We start from the raw sequence: 20,130 nt of genomic DNA on the forward strand, positions 1-20,130 counted from the left end.
GGGTCGGGTCTAACTTTACAGTGTCCCGGTTTCTGTGACACCTTGAAAACGAAGGGGAGCCCCGGCTAATTTTGTGACAAAGGTTATGTGCCAACGGGGACTCAACCGCACCCCCAGGTCCAGCAGTGGCGGCGCGGCTCCCGGTCACCCCCACCTTCGGGACCGCGGGGCGGGGTGGGATGGCGGTGGGGCGCCGGGAGCCGTTCGGCGGCGGCGGTCGGCGCGCCTTAGGGCGCCGAAGCCGCGGGGTCGACGCGGGGAGGCGGGCCGCGCGAGGGGCGGGGAGAAGCGTGGCCGGGGGCGGTGCTCGCGGGCGCGGGAAGCACTGGAGGCCGACGCGCTGCGTCCCGGGGGCGGGGGGGGCGGCGCAGCCCCGCCCCGCCCCGCCCCGCCCCGGTCCCGTCGGGTCCTGTCCCGCAGCGTCCCGCAGCGTCCCGCAGCGTCCCGTCCACGGGCTCCTCGCACCGTCCTGGCGCTCGAGGAGCTCTCCAGTGCTTCCAGCGCAGCCATGGCTCAGCACTTCTCCCTGGCCGCCTGCGACGTGGTCGGCTTCGACCTGGACCACACTCTGTGTCGCTACAACCTGCCCGAGAGCGCCGTGGTGAGTGGCGCGGGCTGCCTGGGGCGCACGGCGTGCACCTCGATGGCGGCCGGGGCTGGACTTCCCTCCGGGCTCAGGCGGCGAGCTCTGCCGGGGGCCTGCAGCCGCCACGCCTCTGCGCAGAACTCGGCCTCCCACCGCGAGGCCGGGCGGAAGTGTGCAGCCCCCGGGCCCTGCCCGTGCGCTCCGCACCGACTCATTGCGCCCAGCTATTAGCCAACTTTGAGAGAGCGGTGGGGAAGAGAAGGGGCAAATTGTGCAGAATCGGGCTGAGGAAACGGTTCCAGGGGCGGGGCTGGGGGAACTGGGGGTGTCTTTTGCAGATCCCTGGCCTTGGAACTTCCCTGCAAGTCATTCTGGGTTCCAGCAGCGCTCCGATACAGTCACCTGGGCTTGTATTTTCCCGGTGCATTTTTTCTTTTGCGTGTCCATGCGACCACCTGTCACTTTTTAAACACTGCAGTCAGGGAGAGATTGTGTGGTGTATTGGAAGGAACGCTAGCCGAAAAGCCACGAGAATCTTAGCCCTAATTTTGTCTTCTACCAAGAGACGAAAATGAACATTTACTGCGCACTTCCTACGTGCACCATGCCCCCTTTGAATAAGTTCTAATCCTTACAACAGCCTACTAAGTTGGGGTCTTCCCAGAACTTTGGAAAGAAGGGGGAGTGGAGTATGTCTGATTCCACACCCTCAGGTGAATTGTCCTTCCTCCCCCATTCCTTTGGTTTCATACGGAAACTGATGTAAAAAAATTCACAGAAATGTTTTAGTCAATGATTTAAGCACCAAAGCCTTTTAAAAGAGCTGAGTAGGATAGGAGCACAGTGGTCAGAGCAGGGCTCCACGCCCAGACTGCCCGGCTCAGGGCACCAGCGTGTCCATTACTAGCTCTGTGACCTTGGGCAAGTTCCTTAACTTTTTTTCAATCCTCAGTTTCCCCATTTATAAAATGACACAAATAATTGGATTTACCGCAAAAGGTTGCAAGAATTAAGTGAGGAGTAGTCGATGTATAATGCTTTGAGCAGTGTCTGACCCATACAAGTGCTTTTTTTTTTTTTAAAGATTTTAATTATTTATTTGAAAGAGAGAATGAGAGAGAGAGAGGGTCAGAGGGAGAAGCAGACTCCCTGCCGAGCAGGGAGCCCGATGCGGGACTCGATCCCAGGACTCCAGGATCATGACCCGAGCCGAAGGCAGTCGCTTAACCAACTGAGCCAGCCAGGCGCCCCCATACAAGTGCTTTTATGGTTACCGGCCAAACCATTTTTAAACCTCACCATTTATGGTTAGAGCTCTGGGCCTCTGGTGCAGACATTAGCCTGTGCTGCTGCTCATCACGGTGAGGTCAGTGCCCCAACCGGAAGTTCAGGTACATGTCAGAGGTCAAAACCCAGTGTCTGAATTGCTCTTGTGCTATATTTATGCACAGATGCTAAAAAATAAAAAAGGTGTATCGTTCCTGCTGTTACGCTTTTCTGCTTTCCTTCTATACAGGTGTTTCCTTGGTCATACTGAAAGTTGAAAGGCTTTTCTTCTTGATCCTTTGGCTACTACTTCTAGATCTTTGATCCATATTTTCTTTCCTCATGTGCCTTTCAAATTCCCTCCTGGAAAGTGAGTTTTCTTGCATCTCCTCTGTGGCCACCTTCATCTGAAGGAAGTAGTATTAAACCACTCGTGTTAAAACACATTTTGTGCATGTGTGCGCGTCACGTCTCAGAATGCAAGATCCTCGAAGACAGATTCTTTTCTACAAACCTCAAATATAAGGGAGGCTTAAAGATTGAAAGTAACCTAGTGTGTTATGGATCCTGTTTGGCTCAGAAATCTTTTATGAAATGTCAGCAGTTTGCTTGCTGAGCACCATAATAGAGTTGGGTACAGAGATAGACACAGGCTTTCCAAGTGGCCATGTATTGGGTGAAGATGCCGAAGAGCTGGTTTCAGCACCCTGTGGTGAGGGCAGTATTGGATCTTGCTGCAGACTGTCTTCTTGTTCCTGGAGGCCCTCCCTCCACCACACCAACTCCTCTGTCAGATCTCATCTTAAATAGCATTCCTTTTGGAAAGCTTTCCCCTGCCCCCTAAAGTTTACCCTTTCATTCCCATCCCACCTCCGGTTTTCCATAAAACCTTTAATTTCTCATAGCACTTATACGCAGCTTAAAATTTCCTGTTAACCTGTTGGAATCTACCCCTTGAGTCTAGAGCCGTGACTCCCCGACATCAGTATCTCTGACAGTTTCTTGTGTGTTCTGTGTGCTGAGCTGCGTGCTTGGCATATACTAGGTTCGATCAGTAATTGTGGAACTATTCAATAAAAAATAGGTATTTTAATAACTGAATATGGCACAGCCACTATTCTAATAAGCATTCAGTTTAAATGAACTGGTTAGATCTTGACAACAACTGTGTGAGGTAGTTGCTTTGTCACAGGCGTCATTTAGAGATGAGGATAACGAGGCACAAAAAGGATGAGTAGCTTATCCAGGATCATCCCACTAGCGGGCTTCTGTTCCCACCACCATGCTGTATGGGTGCCCCAAGGCCTAGAGGAGGCGCCTGGAGGGACTGATGGCTTGAGCTGGGTCCCAGCACAGGAATTAAAGGGGGCAGGTGAGGAGGCAGAAGGGAGCGCTTCGGACAGAGGAAATACAGCCAGGGCAAGGACCTGGACATGAGAACTCTGGGAAGTGCTGGATGTCCAGCAGCAGGCAAGGAGTTGCAGGAGAAGATGGTGAAGTCAGTGATGACTATGTCATGGAACACTGTGAGGGCCTCTCCCATCAGTATCATAGGCGTTTAATAAATGCAGAATGTTATGCAAACGGGACTGGATGTGTTAGCTCACCTGGGGGCTCAGGAAAGCCATCCTGGAAATGATGACCCCTGTGCTCCTCCTGGGGTTGCAGACTCAGAAGTGGATGGAGCCAGGCAGTTAGCCCCGATGTGGGAGTTGGGGTGGGGCCTGGGACAACCAAGAGATTGGGTTTGCCTTCTGAGGACGCAACCACACTCAACTCTTGCCAGCATCTATCTGCCATGAGGAAGTAGGGGCTCAGTCTCTTAAAAGATCTAATTCTTTTAAGATAAGTTAGAGATCTGAACTTGTAAAAAAAAAAAAAGAGAGAGAGAGAAAGAAAGAAAGAAAGATACCTGACCTTGTATGAGCAGTCTCTCAATTTTTAAATGTTAGCTCCCATTTTCAAACAGCAGGATTATAGGGTGACAGATTTAGCACAGAAAAATACAGAGCACCCAGTTCAATTTGAATTTCAAATAACAAAAACATTTTTATTAGATGTGTGTTCTGCAGGGGATGTGCTTATACTAAAAAATTCATTGTTTATCTGAAAATCGAATTTAGCTAGGTATTTCGTATTTTATCTGGCAACCTGTAGGGGGAACCAAACATCATTTGTGGTCTGCATACAACTTACAGGACATGAATGTGCAGCTGATGTGCAGTGTGCATTATTAGTCACGTAAGACTGTGAGCAAGTCAGTGGCCCCAAAGGCTGGGAGAGGAAGGGGGCTGTCCGTGGAGGCCCTGCGCCATCCAGGTTTCTGGGGTGACTCAACAAAATAGAAAAAGATCCAAGAACCAAGGCCTTGGGACGAGAACAGGTTTCAAAGGCACAGACTCCCTTATTTTTCTCAGCACCACTATTCTCTGGTTCTCCCGGCACACTGACCTCATTTTCTCCTATTACAGAAACTTCTCCTCCATGAGGTAAGGAACACAGCTGTGGACACCCCGTTGGCAGCCCTGCTGTAAAGGGCTCCTTTCTCTCAGGAGAGAAAGGTGTGCTGAGCTGCGTGCTTGGCATATACTAGGAAGTATCCAACCTCATTGGAATCACGTGCCCATATCTTTATCAGGACTGTTAAAGGGTGAGAAAGTCCAAGACTGAATAAAGTGCCTTGACCAGAGGCGAGTTTAATGGTATGCAGTGACCATTGGTAGCTTGAAAGTGGCCATGGTGGGAATATTTATACCGTGGAAATGGGCACATGGTACTTATCAGGGCCTTTTTTTTTTTTTTTAACCAGCATAACACTGATAATAAACAGCAAATACTTAAATTGAATTTACTTCTATGTCAGGCACTGCTGTAAAGCACTTTATATCTGTTAATCCCACAGCACTGGTTCCCTGCAAGGCAGGATCGTGATGTGTATTTTTTATTGCCCATAGTATTCCAGACCTTGGAGTGACTCAGTACATTTCTTATTGATTTTTTTTTTTTTTTATGATTGAATGAAAAGCCGTAGAACATGGAAAGCCAATGATTTTCAGTCATCTCTGGGCTTCAGGAATCCTGTATGGCCTCACCTGGATCCTACCCTAGCCTGTAGGCCTGAAATTTTCAGGTGGTTTTAAGAGCCGTCACCATGTTTCTGAACCAGCGCCAGGGTTGAGAAGTGTTGACATACAGTGTTGACATAATGTGAGCTATTAACAATTGACATGTTTCAGCGTCACACTGCATTTCACGGGAGTATATGTATAGTGATTTTAATTAGCTTTAGGACAGAGAACAGCTCTATTTGACAGGGAGCTTTTGGTTTCTCTGCACTCATCTCCTGATGCTTACACCCAACCCCCAAATCCAGGCATCTGTGGGCCTCTGGGTTTCTGGGCTTGGCGTGCTCCGCTTCCTCTGGATTCACCCAGCTAACTGCTAGAGTTTGCAGGGGTCAGTGTAAATAAACATCATCATCTCAGGGAGGCCTTCTTCCATCCCTTTCGCTATGTCTCTTTCTTCTTCTCCCTTGTGCCACCTCATGCTGTCAAAGAGGTTATGGGTTAACATAGAGAAGAAGGGTCAAGTTGCTCAAGGATCTTCTTGGATACTGCTCAGTCTGACCCCGGAGCAGCATTCTGCCTCAGATTCAAGTGCCTCTGATGCTGGCTTAATAACACTCTTTGAAGGAGAATGGGGTAGGGAGAGTGTGGACCTTTATCCACCTTTTGCCTCCTTTCTGCTTGGGATACACAGTTCTCTAAAAATTTGAGCCAACTCTTTAGAAAAAATCAGACACATCACTCAAACACTTGGGATTTTGTCATTGAGAAATCAGAAGATCCATTTATCTTTGTACTTATTTTCAGAAGCTTCCTTCGTCCTTTTCCCTCAGTTTTTCTTATGGCAGAGAAATAAGATATTTCCTGTATCTAATAGAAGCTCCTTGATTCCTCCTTCAGGTCATCTGCATGGTCCCTATGTGTATTTCCCTTTGAGACTACCCTGTGTCAATGACAAAACTAAAACAACTTAGTGACAGGTTTGATGTCCTTTATTCAGGGGAAAATAATCTATGAACTGGGGAGGAACAGTGCCTCACAAGCATGGTCCACTAAGGATGGGCTAAGGATAGATGTAATGATAGAGTGGTCGATATGTTTATCATCGTGGTGATGTGTTAAGTAAGTTTACAAAGCTTTGTTAGGTCTTAATGATCTCCAACCCTTAGAATTCAGGAGTAAGATTGATAGTCATCCTTGGTTATGTAATTGTATACTGGTGGTCTAATTCTGCAGTATAAAAAGACACAGTAGCTACCTGGGGCTCTCAGGGGTGGATAAATCACTTGCATTAAAGGGGGATTGGGGCGCCTGGGTGGCTCAGTCGTTAAGCGTCTGCCTTTGGCTCAGGTCATGATCTCGGGGTTCTGAGATCTAGCTGCTCATCAGGCTCCCTGCTCGGCGGGAATGCTCGGCGGGAAGCCTGCTTCTCCCTCTCCCACTCCCCCTGCTTGTGTTCCCTCTCTCACTGTCAAATAAATAAATAAAATCTTAAAAAAAAAAGGATTAAACTGCAGAACTTCACAATTAGAGATCTTTCTCTCCCATCTGCCCCATGAGTAACTCCAGTAGGTTTTCAGGTCTGAAATTAGGAATGAATAGTGAATTTTATATTTAATCTTTCTTTATTCCTTCTTGTTGTTTATAGCTCATTTATAATAGCTTTGCTCAGTTCCTGGTCAAGGAGAAAGGGTATGACAAGGAATTGCTAACTGTGACTCCAGAGGATTGGGATTTCTGGTAAGTTCTTTTTTTTTAAGGTCTTCCCATTCCCTCTGATTCTTAAATGTTGCTGATAAAATTTTAATGCTTCCTCTTCTATGGAGACATAAAGTGAAATGTGAAACTGAGTCAAAGGACAAAATGTTTTCTATATTAAAAGTTTTATGTTTCATAAATTAAAGCCTTTTCTACTTTAAATTTAGACTTGTTTAAATATATAAATAAGCTAAAACTTATTGACTAATTTGGATATTTGTGTATGGCTGAAGTTTGTCGTAGGTTTCGGAGGTTATTAAGAACTGTCTCTAAAATTTACATCTTTTGTAAAAAAAAATTTGTTTTATTGCCTTTCAAATACAGGACCGTAGAAGCGGAAGAATCATCATGTTTTGAATAAATGTCTGAACTGGGACATTTGGTTTTCTATAATTTGAATAGACATTCCTATGTCTAAGACTCTTACTGCTTACTCCTTTCCTGGGTTAGGTTTTTCCACTTCCCAAGGCTTATTTTGTCCCTCTTCCTCATCTAAACAACAAAATTAAAATTTTGTACTTTAACATTGCTCAGTGGAAAATTAATAATAATCCTACAACACACAGAAACACATGCAGAATTAATTCTAGAGCAATGATGTTCATCTGTTATATATTTCTGCAATGTTTGGTTAGTCCTTATTGATGTATCCCTTTTGTAAAAAGAAGAAACAGAAATATTTTGCTATATAAAACTGCTGACTCTAGAAATTTTACTGTGAACCAGAGTCAATAATGCTTCTAAAGTACCCTGTCATTTTTTGTTTAATTCTCTTGGTATTTGGTGGCCATGATACCTCCTTGCTTTTATTATTCATAATAATGAATCTGTACCCACTTTTCTCCCCAAATCCCACATCTTTTACAGCGAGGAACCTAAAACTTAGTATTTGACTTTTTTTTAGTGGTTTTCAATAATATGCCCTGCCCAGAGGGCAAGTTTTTATAACCTGACCTAAATGGAGGCAGTGTCTGAAGAGTATAGGAGAGAACCTGGCTACAAGCTTATCTGGCGGAATATAAATGTGGGCATGCATGTGTATTTTATTTAATGGAAAACATTTGCACATTTTAACAGAGACATACAATGATGTTCCTTTTTTTTTTGTTTACGTTTTAGATTCCTCTTTTTTAAAAGCATAAGGATTTTACAACCTAAATATGCTGTCTTTCAGTTTCCCACGTGACGATTTTCCTTACATACTTGTACTTGTGGATGCTACTTAATTTTAGGATTCTTGGATATTCTTATTTTTTTGACTAACATATCGTTCGTGTGGGTGGGAGAATCCCTTTTTAGCATTGTGACTTTTTGAAAATATAGATTATTATTCTTAGGTTAGCTGAATCTGTGAATTGATTGGTAATCAGACTTTTCTATTTTAGTTGCAAGGGCTTGGCATTGGATCTAGAAGATGGGAACTTCATTAAACTTGCAGATAATGGCACTGTGCTCAGGTAATAAAATTTAGTTGTGAAGTCAAAACTTTTTTTCCAGGACACTTTATATAGCATTTGATTGTTAAGGTCTGGGTTAAATAAAATTATTATTTTTATTAATCAGATGACAGATCCTGTGCCTATGTTTCTTTGCATTGTCCCCTTTATAGAAAGGAGCCCATTTTGATTTTTCCATTTGTTCTCCGCCCGTTGCTTTCCCCCCTCCTTTTCCCGTCCGTTCTCTCTGTGGCTGCCACCCAGTCTATGCACATTCCAGTTAGATTACCTTTATCTTCAAACGACAACTTCTCAGGAAAGAATTTTCTTCCGGAGAAATAGTTTAGATATTATAGGTCCAGAGCAGCTAGCATGGGGTGGACCTCAGAGTGCGTTGCTCCTGATCACTTACTTGTTGGTTGGTGGATGAAACGGACGAAGAACTTAGAGACATGCTTTAGAGAGCCCTAAAGGGGGAAATCATCCAGTTGAAAACGGAAAAAAGAAAACTGGGTTCATTTTAGGGGGGACCACGCATAGCAAGGCCAGAGGAAGGGGTATTCAGAGGGGGCATTGATGAGCATTGTACCCTGTCTCCCCAAACCAGGGCAAGCCATGGCACAAAGATGATGGCTCCCGAGGCACTGGCGGAGGAGTATGGCAGGAAGGAGTGGAAGCACTTCATGTCTGACGCGGGAATGGCTTGCCGATCAGGTATGGCTTGTGCGGGGCAGCACCACCACGGCCACCCCTTGGGTTCTGGACTTTGGACCTGCAGCATGAGGACAGGAAGCATGCCACCTTGCCTCCTCTTGGCCCGGATGCACAAGGGAGCAGCTGTGGTTTGATAGGAATAGGGTGTGTTTTCCACACGTGTCTCCTGTCTCTTTGGCAGTTGATTCTGCTTTATTTTAGGTTTTGTTGATTCTCCTTTTACTTCCACTTGTTCTAGAGCGCAAAGACTAGCACCTAGGAATAATACATTCCTCAGTCGTCTGTATTTTTTTATCAGTTTATTACATGCTCAGTCCTTGCTTTAATTTCTCCATTACCCATTTCTCCTCACAATCATACTACCTCCCCTTTCTTGTTTTCTTGAATTCTCTTCTTTACTGCCAGCTCTAGTATCTTCTGTCTTCTGCCTTTATCTTTTCTTTTCCCTTATTTTAAATAATTTCACACATTTTCCCCCACTGTCTTTAAAGAAATTTTTCTCAGAAATGATTTGTAGACATTGATGTGCATAAATTAATAAGGTATGATTAAGACATTGTTATAAACAAATAGATCTTATTATAATTGTTAGTTTTTCATTTGTTCTAAACTTTTGTGCCATCTTGTCCCACACTTCACTTTTGAAATGCACTGTTCTCCTTCAGAAAATGTAGTAAACTGAGGGGCACCTGGCTGGCTCGGTCAGTGGAGCGTGCGACTCTTGATCTTGGGGTTGTGAGTTCAAGCCCCACGTTGAGGGTAAAATTTACTTAAAATAAAATCCTAAAAAAAGAAAAAAATGTAGTAACCTGAAAATAGTTGGAGTTATTCCTTGTTACAACTAGATTTGCTGTGGTACGTTCACTGTCTTTTGAGAGTTTGTTTTGTTTTTTTCCTGACATGAAAATGTCAGGAAATGAGTGCTCTTGGTAAAATAAGTTGAGAGGAAAACAGATTTCAAATTGGGGATCGAGATGGAATGCTTTCACACATCTCAAGTCCCAGTGGCTGGTGGAAGTTAAATGGGCGTCTATGTAGCCTTTGACTCAGCTAAAAACGGAGAACAGCTATTTGCTCTCCAGAAGCAGGCAGTTGTAGATAACTTTCCCAGAAAGGCCAGGCATGGAGCTAAGTGTTTCACTCTGACATCCATTCAGAAACAGAGAGTACTTTAAAGAAGTAAAGTATTTCTCAGCTGGGAAAAGAGCATTCACCCAGGATGACCCACAGTTTGCTCACTGCTCTGCCCACTAGAGAGCGCCACCTTCTGGAATCAGCAGCTTCCCTCTGGCGCTCAGTTTACCCAGGAGCACTCTGAGGATGAGCTTGGAATTTATCTCCTCTTAATTGGGTTGGTTAGGGAAGTGTTTCCCATTTATGTGTTCAGTGGTCAGGTGGTGGTGACACATAACAAAGGCCTACTATTGTTTCTCCCAGATCATAAGGGAAAGCTTGATGTCTTCAAAAAGGAATACTATTTTTTTAATGTAGAGACATATAAAAGAAGAAAAAAGTGGCCTGTGATTCCACAACCCAGTTAAACTTTGTTTACGTTAAAAAAAATAATGTGAGCATAGGGTTAGAAAATTTAAATATTATAGAAAAGAATAAAATGAAGAGTTAATTATCTCCAACTCCTGTTGCCCCCCAGAATCCCCTTTCCTTGAAGCTTATTTCTCAAAAGTACACGAAAGGGATCATACATTTCCTGCACTGTGCTCTTTTTAATTGACGCCTTCGAGATCCTGTCACATTAGCACACATACGGATGCACCTCGTTCTCTTAAATGCTGGTGTGCCCTGCCATCCAGCGTCGTCCATCAGTCTGTTCCTAGTACACGTTTACATTGTGTCTGGTGTTTGACCGTTACAAACAAGCCTGCAGTAATGTTTTCATACGTGTGTATTTTGCACTTTTGTAAAATTCCTAGAAGCGCTCTAAGGATATATAGGTTTAAAAATTTTAGGGCAACCTTCTCGGGTCCCCTCCATCTTTGGGAGCTTTATACTATCACTCAATGAACTTTGCTTTACTATGATTCAATAAACTTTGCTTTGCTGCCCACCAAAAAATAAAGTAAAATTTTGATCAGTATGGCCAAATAAGGGCCTTTATTTAAGGAGAGCATTAATTATAAAGTGCATTCCCTACCAGTCCATTTAGGGAATTTAAAGCATTGATGGACAGAGACATTTTACTGACAGTTTATTTGATAATCCCTTTGCCAGTTGTTGCACTGGCAGGAATATGGTTTTCATTACCAGCCATTTTCCAGAGAGCAAGTCCTTTTGATCTTTTTCCCCATAAACTGGTAGATTATGCAGAAACAGCTTAGTATAGTAGAAACCATGGGGCAGGTGGAGACAGGTGATCCTGGCTCATATTGACTGTTCCTCGCTGGGCAAAGTGATCTGGCCAATTACTAAGCCACTCTTAGCATCACTTTGCTCACCTTTAAGTGAAGATGGTATCACTCATCTGCACAATTGAGAACATTGTGCTAACATAAAGTGTTCTTTTGCCCTCAGTCACTCACACGCCTCTGTTCTGTTACCAGTACGAGTAGGCAGTTTACAAAGTACGTAGCGCTGGCAATGGCTTCTTGGGGAACAGTTTCTCAATGGGCAGAGGTTAAGGATTATAGGACTTGTCTGGACTTAGAGGCTTGTTTTATTGAACGGAACTCACTAATCCCTTCATTGCCAGTAAGCTCTCTGCTTCCAAGGAGGGGCGAGAGTCAAAGCTTTCATGGGGTACAGTCTTGGAGTTTTGGTGGAGGAAGGGGCATTGAGAGCAGCCTGGCCCAGTTCATAGGTCAGGACTGAGCAAGCCTCGGTGTGTCCACACAGCAGTCCTCCAGCCCACATTTGACAGTCCAGTGAGTCAGCCCTTTGGCTTGTGGGAGGGAGTCTCATTAAACCCCTGAGCTGTTTGATTAGATCCCACCCAAGACTCGTGATCAGTATCCCAACTCTTTAGCTGAATTTTGTGTTAATGGCCACAAAGGGAGCAATAGGGGAAGGGAAAAGCAAGGGGGCGTAACCAGCAGCAACTACAGATCTGCTGCCACGGTGCCCAGAGCAGCTGGCCACTCTGGTGTCACAGGCGAGTAGATCAAGTGCAGGTTCGTGGACCTTGGGAAGCTGTGCCCACTGCCCTAGTCTTGGGAGCCCTGGAGCATCACGTGGCCTTATAGCACAGCAGAGTGTGAGCAACAGTGCACGTGGGATGTTAACCTCCCTTTTCCTCCAGATGCCTGGTTCCTCACACTAACAAAGCCATCCTGACCTTTCTGAGGGGTGAAAAGTAATCTAAGATGTTCTGCCAATAATTTCAGCTGTAAGAGTAAAAACCAGGAAGATGATGCCAACCAAACTATTTTTAACTGAGGGAAAGGGTACGTAAACCCACACAGCCATTTTGTGAATTAACAGGAGAACTTTTGACTTTATTTCTTACACATTCTTAGTAATTTGATATGAAGAAGTGACGGGCATTAAATGACATTTAAAGGGATAGATACCTGGCCCCTGCAAAGGGTTTTCTCCTAATTTACCTGCGGCACTCCCTCATTCCAAAAATCCATTCCATTGTTAGATCATTCATTCATTCAACAAACATTTGTTGAGTGCCTGCAATATGCTGGGTATTGTGCTTAGTGGACACGAAGGAACAAGACTGCTGTGTTCCATAGCTTCATACCTAGCTTGCAAATGGGAAGAAGGGAGGACTTGAAATCAGGCACCTATAATACTGTATGCAATAGTTATGGCCATTCGAAAAGTACTTTCTCACATTAAACTACAATCTGGCTTCACCTTTGGTTCTGTTTGATTCCTCTTTGTACAAGGGTTCTCTAGGGATTCTATGACTTTGGGATCCCCCCAAAGCAGAGTGGTTGGTCCTGATCCTGGTATACAGAAGTGAGATAGTGGACACAGTGAGCCATAGAAGGAAGGAACAATGGGGGCTGGATTCCACTGGGATCTCTGAGAAGCACTGAGAATACCTCCCAGAGTTGTCAATCCAAGGGGCAGGAGCCTTCACTGGCCCCTAAACTGGAGACTCACCCACTGGCTCCTGGTTGAGGCTTACCACATAAGCCACGTGGACTCCACAGTCTTCTGGGGAAAGTGAATGACACAGGTGTGCTTGAGGTGGGATGATGCCATTTAGCACAGCAGTGGCTGGGATCAGACGTGAGCCAAAGGGATGTGACATGGGTCATCAAGTGTCTGCCCAGGGACGGCAGATTCCAAAAGTGACATCTGCACCAAAGAAGGGCTCAAGTTTAATTGTGTCCTAGGGCCAAACAGGATAAGTTCAATCCCTCTCCTCCCTGAGACCCTGGAGTGCCTGTGCTGTGCTCCTGAGTTTTCTCCCAGATAAGTACACTATGTTTCCTTACATGATGTGATTTTTTTATTATTATTATTCCTCCATCGCTCTGGTTCTTCTCACATTAAACTAAAGGTGGACCAACCAGCACAGATATGAAAAGGTACTATTGTGCAGATTACCTCATGGTGCTCCAGTGTTAGGCTGATGGTCTTAAAATTCAGTGACATTGGTACCATAAATTGTGGCTTTTTCATAATCCATTTTATATTTAGGGTATAGTCTAGTTTTTACATAATTTTTTTTTCGTAAGATCCTTAAATTAGGGATATCATTTTTTAACTTTCTTGTAGCTTAACCCTTCTTTAAAGACAGTGAACGCGTGTAATAGAGCCATTCTGAGTTGAAATAGAAGCCCCTCTAAATAACCAAACCCAAAGTCTGATGTCTCATCAGCCAAGTTTCTGTGTGTCACGCAAATGAGGTGTTAATTTGTTCCCAGTGTAAAATTTTATTCTTTTTTAGGAAAATATTATTTTTATGATAACTACTTTGACCTGCCAGGAGCGCTTCTATGTGCCAGAGTGGTGGACTCTCTAACAAAGGTGAGCCAGGGACTCATTTTTCAGAAATTATGATAGGTATTCAGTCATAAATTGGAGGACTTAATTATATATGTCTTTTGAGTTGAGTTTTACTCAGTTTCCTCTTTGTGGTTTTGGAAGTGACTGAGGAAGAAAAACATAGAGAATTTGGTCAAATATTTTGGGAAAATTAAATAGCCCTGACCATTTTTCCCCCCAGGGATACTAAACCTATTCCCCAGCAGGGGGTGCAAATGTCTAAAAAGAAAATACTTCACAGCTGGAAAAAATATTTTGGTTTCATTAGCAGAATTTAAAAAAAGAAAAATTAAAGATAATTAAGAAAATTCCACCTGTCCTTAAGCACTCTAAATAATACAAAATCAAAAAAATCAGGTGAAGTTTTTAAATTCATCCTTTTGAGCAGTTTGATGCGTGTAGATTTATACTGCTGATGAAGATTTAATATACTTAGGGCTTACGATCTGTGAACAGACACCAGTTTTATGTCAGAATTACTTTTCTGTTTTGCATATGTTGTCTTTGAAAATCATAACGATCATGTTATTAATAGAACATGGATAGTGGTTTACTTTTGAGCCAGAATTAGTCATGTGTTTGGGAGTTTCCATTGAGCAATTACTTTATTATGTAGACGTTACTTACATGAGATGGAATCAGTTTTTCGTCCATAGTGACTTCAAGCAAATGTATTAGTCTTCAGATATTTCAGAGTTTAATTAGATACAAATGTCTAGTAGTTTGTTTAGATAGAAGGACACCGGTTAATAATGTTTCCAAGAAAGCAAGGCCTTGCAGCCTTCTCTGTTTCAATGTAATGTTTATTTGCATCCTGGTTTTAAAAAATCTAAAAGTGGTTTATGTTTTGGATTTGGAACCTCCTTCATCTCTCCTATAGAGATTTGCTGCTCTTTTTTATTGAAATCAGGTAAATGTGCACTGAATTCTAAAGTAACCGGCTTTTAGGACTTTAGGACTTGAGGCTTCCTAATCCCATTGATGCCACAGTACATGAAGTGGCACATTCTGATATCTCAAAAGCTATAACACTGTAAATTTACTCCTGTGTTTAAAATACATAATTTTTAGACTTCACACTAAGTAGAAATTTCTATTTTATTTGGGCTACTTGAGCTATATTAATATTTAGTTGTATGTGTGTATATATGTATCTGTAGCAGTGATTTTCTTGGAAGATTTTTCTTCTTAAAGTCCCATTTAGAGAATGAGTTTTTTCATCGGTTATCTTTTCTAAATATGAGTCCCGATTTTAGATTACGGCAATATTGTATTGCTTGCTTTTTTTTTACTGTGCTTAAAAACATCATTATTACATGGGTTAACATTTGGGATTTTTTTTTTCTTTTTTTCTTAGCAGAACAACGGTCAAAAAACATTTGATTTTTGGAAGGATATAGTTGCTGGTATACAACACAATTATAAAATGTCAGCTTTTAAGGGTGAGTAATGTGAAGGGAGACCTTCTAATTGTTTTTAAATGCTGTGCGGCTTGTAAATTACTTTGAAGTTACCTATCTTATTAATGTTCCTCAATTAGGACTTGATTTTTATCTAAAATTTTGCTACAGAATTGGTACTGCCTCTATTTTAAGAGGTTCTTTTGAATTCCATTCTTCTTGCTTAAAAACAGGACTGGTTGACTCAGAATGGGTCAGGTTGCCCGTGGGGCCTCACAGTTGCATCTCAGATTTGCTTGGTAAGGTTACTCAGAGGTTACTTCTAAGGAATACAGGGATGCTTTATCATAGGTTACCTTGGGGACTCGAACCAGACTGTCCTGAGTCACCTAGTGGACTGATAGATGCTCAAGAGCAGTGTTTCTCAGCTTAGAAAAGGGTTTCTTTTTGATTGACATAAAATTGCCTGCCTTCCTTTTAACGTAATTTAAGTCATCAAAATAATCCTGAGTATTGTAACTAAAAACATGTCAAGGCAATAAATAGTACCTGCAGAATAGTTTTTAAAAAATTACATATTTCTCTGCCACCTGCTTATTGCCTTCCCTGAAGAAATCACTGCTTTGGGGAGATTGTCTCACTTTTCTGTGCCTGGTCACTGGCCCTCAAACCTGGCTGATAGGTCCCATGTGGTCCTGTGGTTGCCTTTTCATAGTCCACACGGAGTGCTGGGGGGCGTGTGTGAATGACCATCCCCAGTAGAGGGCAGTATCCATGACAACTGTAAGAGCCACCCACCACTTTATTGTTTTTCTTTTATAAACTTTGTAAAGTGAAAACCCTTAAAAGAATGGTTGAGAATAGCAATTGCTGCTCTCAAATAAATTCAGCATAAAAATCTGTTGATGTTATTTTATTGCTTTGTAAATAAGGAGTAGGTAAAACATGTCATGCTTTAATAAGTGAGGCACAGCCTAAAAGTTTTAAGCAGCAATATAAAAATACAGTACAGAGCATAAATAAATAACATCTTTTCATTTCTAGCCAGATTTTGAAACCCTTGACATTAGCTATAATTTCACTAGAGTGGGAGGCTCAAGGTCCATATGGCAATAATCTGTAAACCCACAAAATCATAATCTGTAAGACTCAATATGGAATTAAGTCAAATTAATTACACTTGTATTAAATAAATAAACTAGGTTAGACACCCATTTCCCAGTTGTGAAGGGTATATAGAAAGCTTTTCTGCAATCACAGAAAAGTTTGAAAAAGTTCATGGCTAAAGCACCTTGCATTTCAGATTTTAACATCATCCTTTGGTTTTTTATTAGAGCTGTAAGAAGTTTACGTGCACCTGTACATTTGAATAGATGTTGACGAAGGGGCCATGTAAGCCTTCAAGTAATGCACCATGAGAAAGACCTTAGGGTATACGGTGCCTTTTAAATTTGAATATTCAAGTATTTGAGTTCTAGACAGACATGATACCCTCTGAATGTTTCCCAGAAGTTCTCCTGTTAATCAGTAGAAAGAGGCTTTATTTTTTTTAAATGCTGAATTTCTGAAAGCAAATTTCACGTAATTTAATGTCACATTTCAGGGTTTCTTTGTGCTCATTCTATTTTTTTAGCCCACTAGGACTTTCAGGGTGAAATTTTTAAATACTGAAGGAGTTCACAGAAAACTTTAAAGAGCCTTAGGACTGCTGAGTAGAAATTGAAGAGAGTCTTCACCTGTTGTTTACCATTGCTGCTCACTTTTTCGCGGGGGGAGAACTGGCTGGTCTGAAAGCTCAAATCCGTATGTGGAAAATTAAAATTAGTCACGTTTTTTTGGCCTACCTCCATATGCACTTTGTGGGGCGCAGTGGAGTTGGGGAATGCCTTTTCAAGCAGCCTTACGTTAGCTCGTTGGGAATATGCTCACACTGGTGCCACCAAGAACCCTGAGAAAGAGGAGTGGACGTACTCAGAGGAGTACAGCCCGTTCGATCCAGCATTGGGCAGCTGGAGCCACACCTGGTCGTTCTCCATGAGATCGAGTGCGGCACTCCCCGAGGCCTGATCCAGGTAGCCTTTGGTGTATTCGTCATAGGTGTACATTACAGGGGTGCCATTCTTATACAGGCCCACCCAAACATGGGTCCCTTTCACATGCACGTGGTAGGAGAAATAGTACGTCCCTGGTATCCTGCAGGTAAAGATTCCAGTTCTTGGGTCATAGTGCTGTTGCCTGTTATACAAAATCTTATCAAATGGGATGGGAATGCCTACAGCTGGGTACGCTTTGGAGAGAATAACAGTGAAAGCAGACATAGGCATTCCTGTGACTCCCTGGTTGGCACTAACAAAAGGCCTCTGGCCTGCTTTTATAAAGCCCTCAGACAGGGCTGCTTGGCCTGGGGGGCCGGGGGGGCCGGGGGGGCCGGGCTCTCCAGTGTGGCCTCTCGGACCCGGAGGCCCTGGTGGCCCCATGGGACCGTTGGGCCCCTTCATTGCTGCGCCCGCTGGGCCAGGAGGACCTGGGGTTCCTGGGTCCCCCCTAGCTCCCGGGGATCCCGGAGCGCCCGGTGGCCCAGTGGGGCCTCTGGTTCCTGGCGCTCCGGGGGCACCTCTGGGACCGGTCTCACCACTGTGTGCAGGCATTCCCTTTGCTCCCGCTGGGCCCACGGGGCCTGGGAGACCAGGAGGTCCTCGAGCTCCAGCGTCCCCTTTGGGGCCTGGTGACCCTGGGTCTCCCTTAGGACCACTGCTGCCTGGTTCTCCTGGGTACCCTGGTTTTCCCTCTGACCCAGGCGAACCCCTTTCTCCCTTGGCCCCAGGGTGTCCTGCAGGCCCCACTGGCCCTGTCTCGCCTTTGGGGCCTGGAACCCCTGGGCTGCCTGCCACGCCCTTTGGTCCTTGGGGCCCCATAGTTCCGGGGGATCCGGTCAGACCTGGTTCCCCGGGATGACCTGCTGGGCCTTGCTCCCCTTTAGCACCTGGACTTCCTGGAAGGCCAGCAGGCCCTCTTTGCCCTCTCAGGCCAGGCAGCCCCGCTTCCCCAAAGCCAGGAGCCCCCGGGGGCCCAGCTCTTCCTGGAGCCCCGGGGTGACCTTTGGTCCCAGGAGTCCCTGGCTGGCCTGGGGCTCCCGTGGCCCCCGGCTTTCCAAGGCCTTCTGGTCCTCGTTCCCCAGGAGGACCTTGGGGGCCTGGCAGGCCAGCTGGTCCCCTCTCTCCTGGAAAGCCCCGATCGCCTTTGATGCCTGGCTGTCCCGGAAACCCATTTTCACCTCTTTTTCCCACTCCAGGCGGGCCAGGTGGTCCCATGGGACCCTGAGGGCCGGGAAGCCCCCTCTCACCTGGGTGTCCAGGAGCACCATACCCTGCTTCGCCTTTCGGTCCATGCACACCAGGTACTCCCGGTGCACCCTTCTCTCCAGGAAAGCCCCTGGGTCCTGGAGCTCCTGTAGGCCCTTGTTGTCCGGGCTTTCCCACAACAGTAATTCCGGCTGGGCCGGGGATTCCGGGTGGCCCTGCTGGGCCCCGGGGTCCTGGTAAACCAGCTGGCCCAACAGCTCCTTTTGGTCCAGATGGGCCTTTCTCCCCTGGTTTTCCTGGGAGTCCTGGTGGACCCGGGTTCCCAGTGGCTGATGGTCCCGGTGGTCCAGGCAACCCTGGCTCTCCTTGGGGTCCGGGACTTCCATGGCCTGGTTTTCCTGCAGGTCCAGATGGACCTGGGTGCCCTCGAGGTCCAGCGGGGCCTGGTGGACCAGGAATACCTTGCTCTCCTCTTACTGACAGACCTAAAAAACATACCCGATACACACACCCAGAGAGAGAGCTGATTAGTAACGATATTGCACTGTCAGTCAGTCCATTTTGGCAGACTAGTCTTTAATGGTTTCGACAATACATTTTATACTGTATTTAAAAACACTGCCAGAGAGGATGGACCATGGCTACCATAATACTTTCAGTACATCCTAATTATCTATGAAAATAAACTGGGGTTGAAGAATTTGTCTAGAGTAAGAGTACGGTGGAGGTATTTACCCCATTTCTTTTGGGAATATCATCTACCTCGAGAGGAAAGGGGGAAAAAGGTATTTGATAGAAAGGAAGAAAAAGACAAATGCAGAATAAATGGGAAAATACTTAAGAACTGTAACTGCTTTCTCTCACAAAAGCTATCCTATCAGACATCAGTGAGAAAATCTGTCATAGCCTGCTGAACACAGTTTAGATGTATTTTTTTCACCCTCAGTACATACCATGAGCTCCTACACCCTCCTTTCATTGACTTAACATTGAAACAGAGAATTAGAGAATTAGATCCAGTGGGCAGGGTGTATAAAATAGTGTCAAAATGTTTATCTAAAGTTTTCTTTGATTAATGCGCACAGTTAGTGTTGATTTCACAGAGCTGTGGGTCCATTTGAACCAAATACTTCTACTGATATTATGAATTCAGTTCAGAAATTGTTTATTCACCTCCCGTGACATGAAAAGGGCTCTTGGGCCACAAGAGTGGGGAAGCACAGGATGCATCTTATAAGAGCTTCAGTCATGAAGGGAGTAAAACAAATGTCCCTGTGATAAGAGGTGTCCAGGGTTTTGGTTTTAGTCATACAAAGGTGGGATTTAACAGAGCATTCTGGTATTAGGATATATAACTGGGGAAATATTACCATATCAGAGAATCTTTAGGCAGCAATCATCATAAGCATCTATTATAAAATACTCTTTTCAGGGCCCCTGGGTGGCTCAATCATTAAGCGTCTGCCTTCGGCTCAGGTCATGATCCCAGGGTCCTGGGATCGAGCCCCACATCGGGCTCCCTGCTCAGTGGGAAGCCTGCTTCTCCCTCTCCCACTCCCCCTGCTTGTGTTCCCTCTCTTGCTGTCTTTCTCTGTCAAATAAATAAATAAATAAAATCTTTAAAAAATAAAAGATTCTTTT

The 20,130-nt window shown here is 44.5% G+C and overlaps 2 protein-coding genes across 7 annotated transcripts in view; one reads left to right on the forward strand and one right to left on the reverse strand.

Moving 5' to 3' along the window:
• Window positions 1-383: 383 nt before the first annotated feature.
• Window positions 384-20,130, forward strand: part of NT5DC1 (5'-nucleotidase domain containing 1) — a 150,280-nt gene continuing 130,533 nt past the window's right edge. Inside the window, exons 1-6 of one of the 2 annotated variants that reach the window (XM_025864489.2) lie at window positions 384-601; window positions 6,566-6,657; window positions 8,061-8,132; window positions 8,719-8,825; window positions 13,690-13,769; window positions 15,145-15,229. In XM_025864489.2, coding sequence (XP_025720274.1) covers window positions 509-601; window positions 6,566-6,657; window positions 8,061-8,132; window positions 8,719-8,825; window positions 13,690-13,769; window positions 15,145-15,229 — 529 coding nt within the window. In that variant the 5' untranslated portion in view covers window positions 384-508. The remainder of the gene's footprint in view (window positions 602-6,565; window positions 6,658-8,060; window positions 8,133-8,718; window positions 8,826-13,689; window positions 13,770-15,144; window positions 15,230-20,130) is intronic. The other variant, XM_025864498.2, reaches the window with a different exon arrangement.
• COL10A1 (collagen type X alpha 1 chain) overlaps window positions 16,094-20,130 on the reverse strand; it is a 154,066-nt gene continuing 150,029 nt past the window's right edge. For all 5 annotated transcript variants that reach the window (XM_073893812.1, XM_073893809.1, XM_073893810.1 and 2 more), the window contains one exon: window positions 16,094-18,974. In XM_073893812.1, coding sequence (XP_073749913.1) covers window positions 17,113-18,974 — 1,862 coding nt within the window. In that variant the 3' untranslated portion in view covers window positions 16,094-17,112. The remainder of the gene's footprint in view (window positions 18,975-20,130) is intronic.

This window comes from Callorhinus ursinus, unplaced genomic scaffold (genome assembly GCF_003265705.2).
Source record: "Callorhinus ursinus isolate GAN/ISIS: 27379988/994484 unplaced genomic scaffold, GSC_fseal_2.0 scaffold6, whole genome shotgun sequence".
NCBI classification, from domain to species: Eukaryota; Metazoa; Chordata; class Mammalia; order Carnivora; family Otariidae; genus Callorhinus; species Callorhinus ursinus.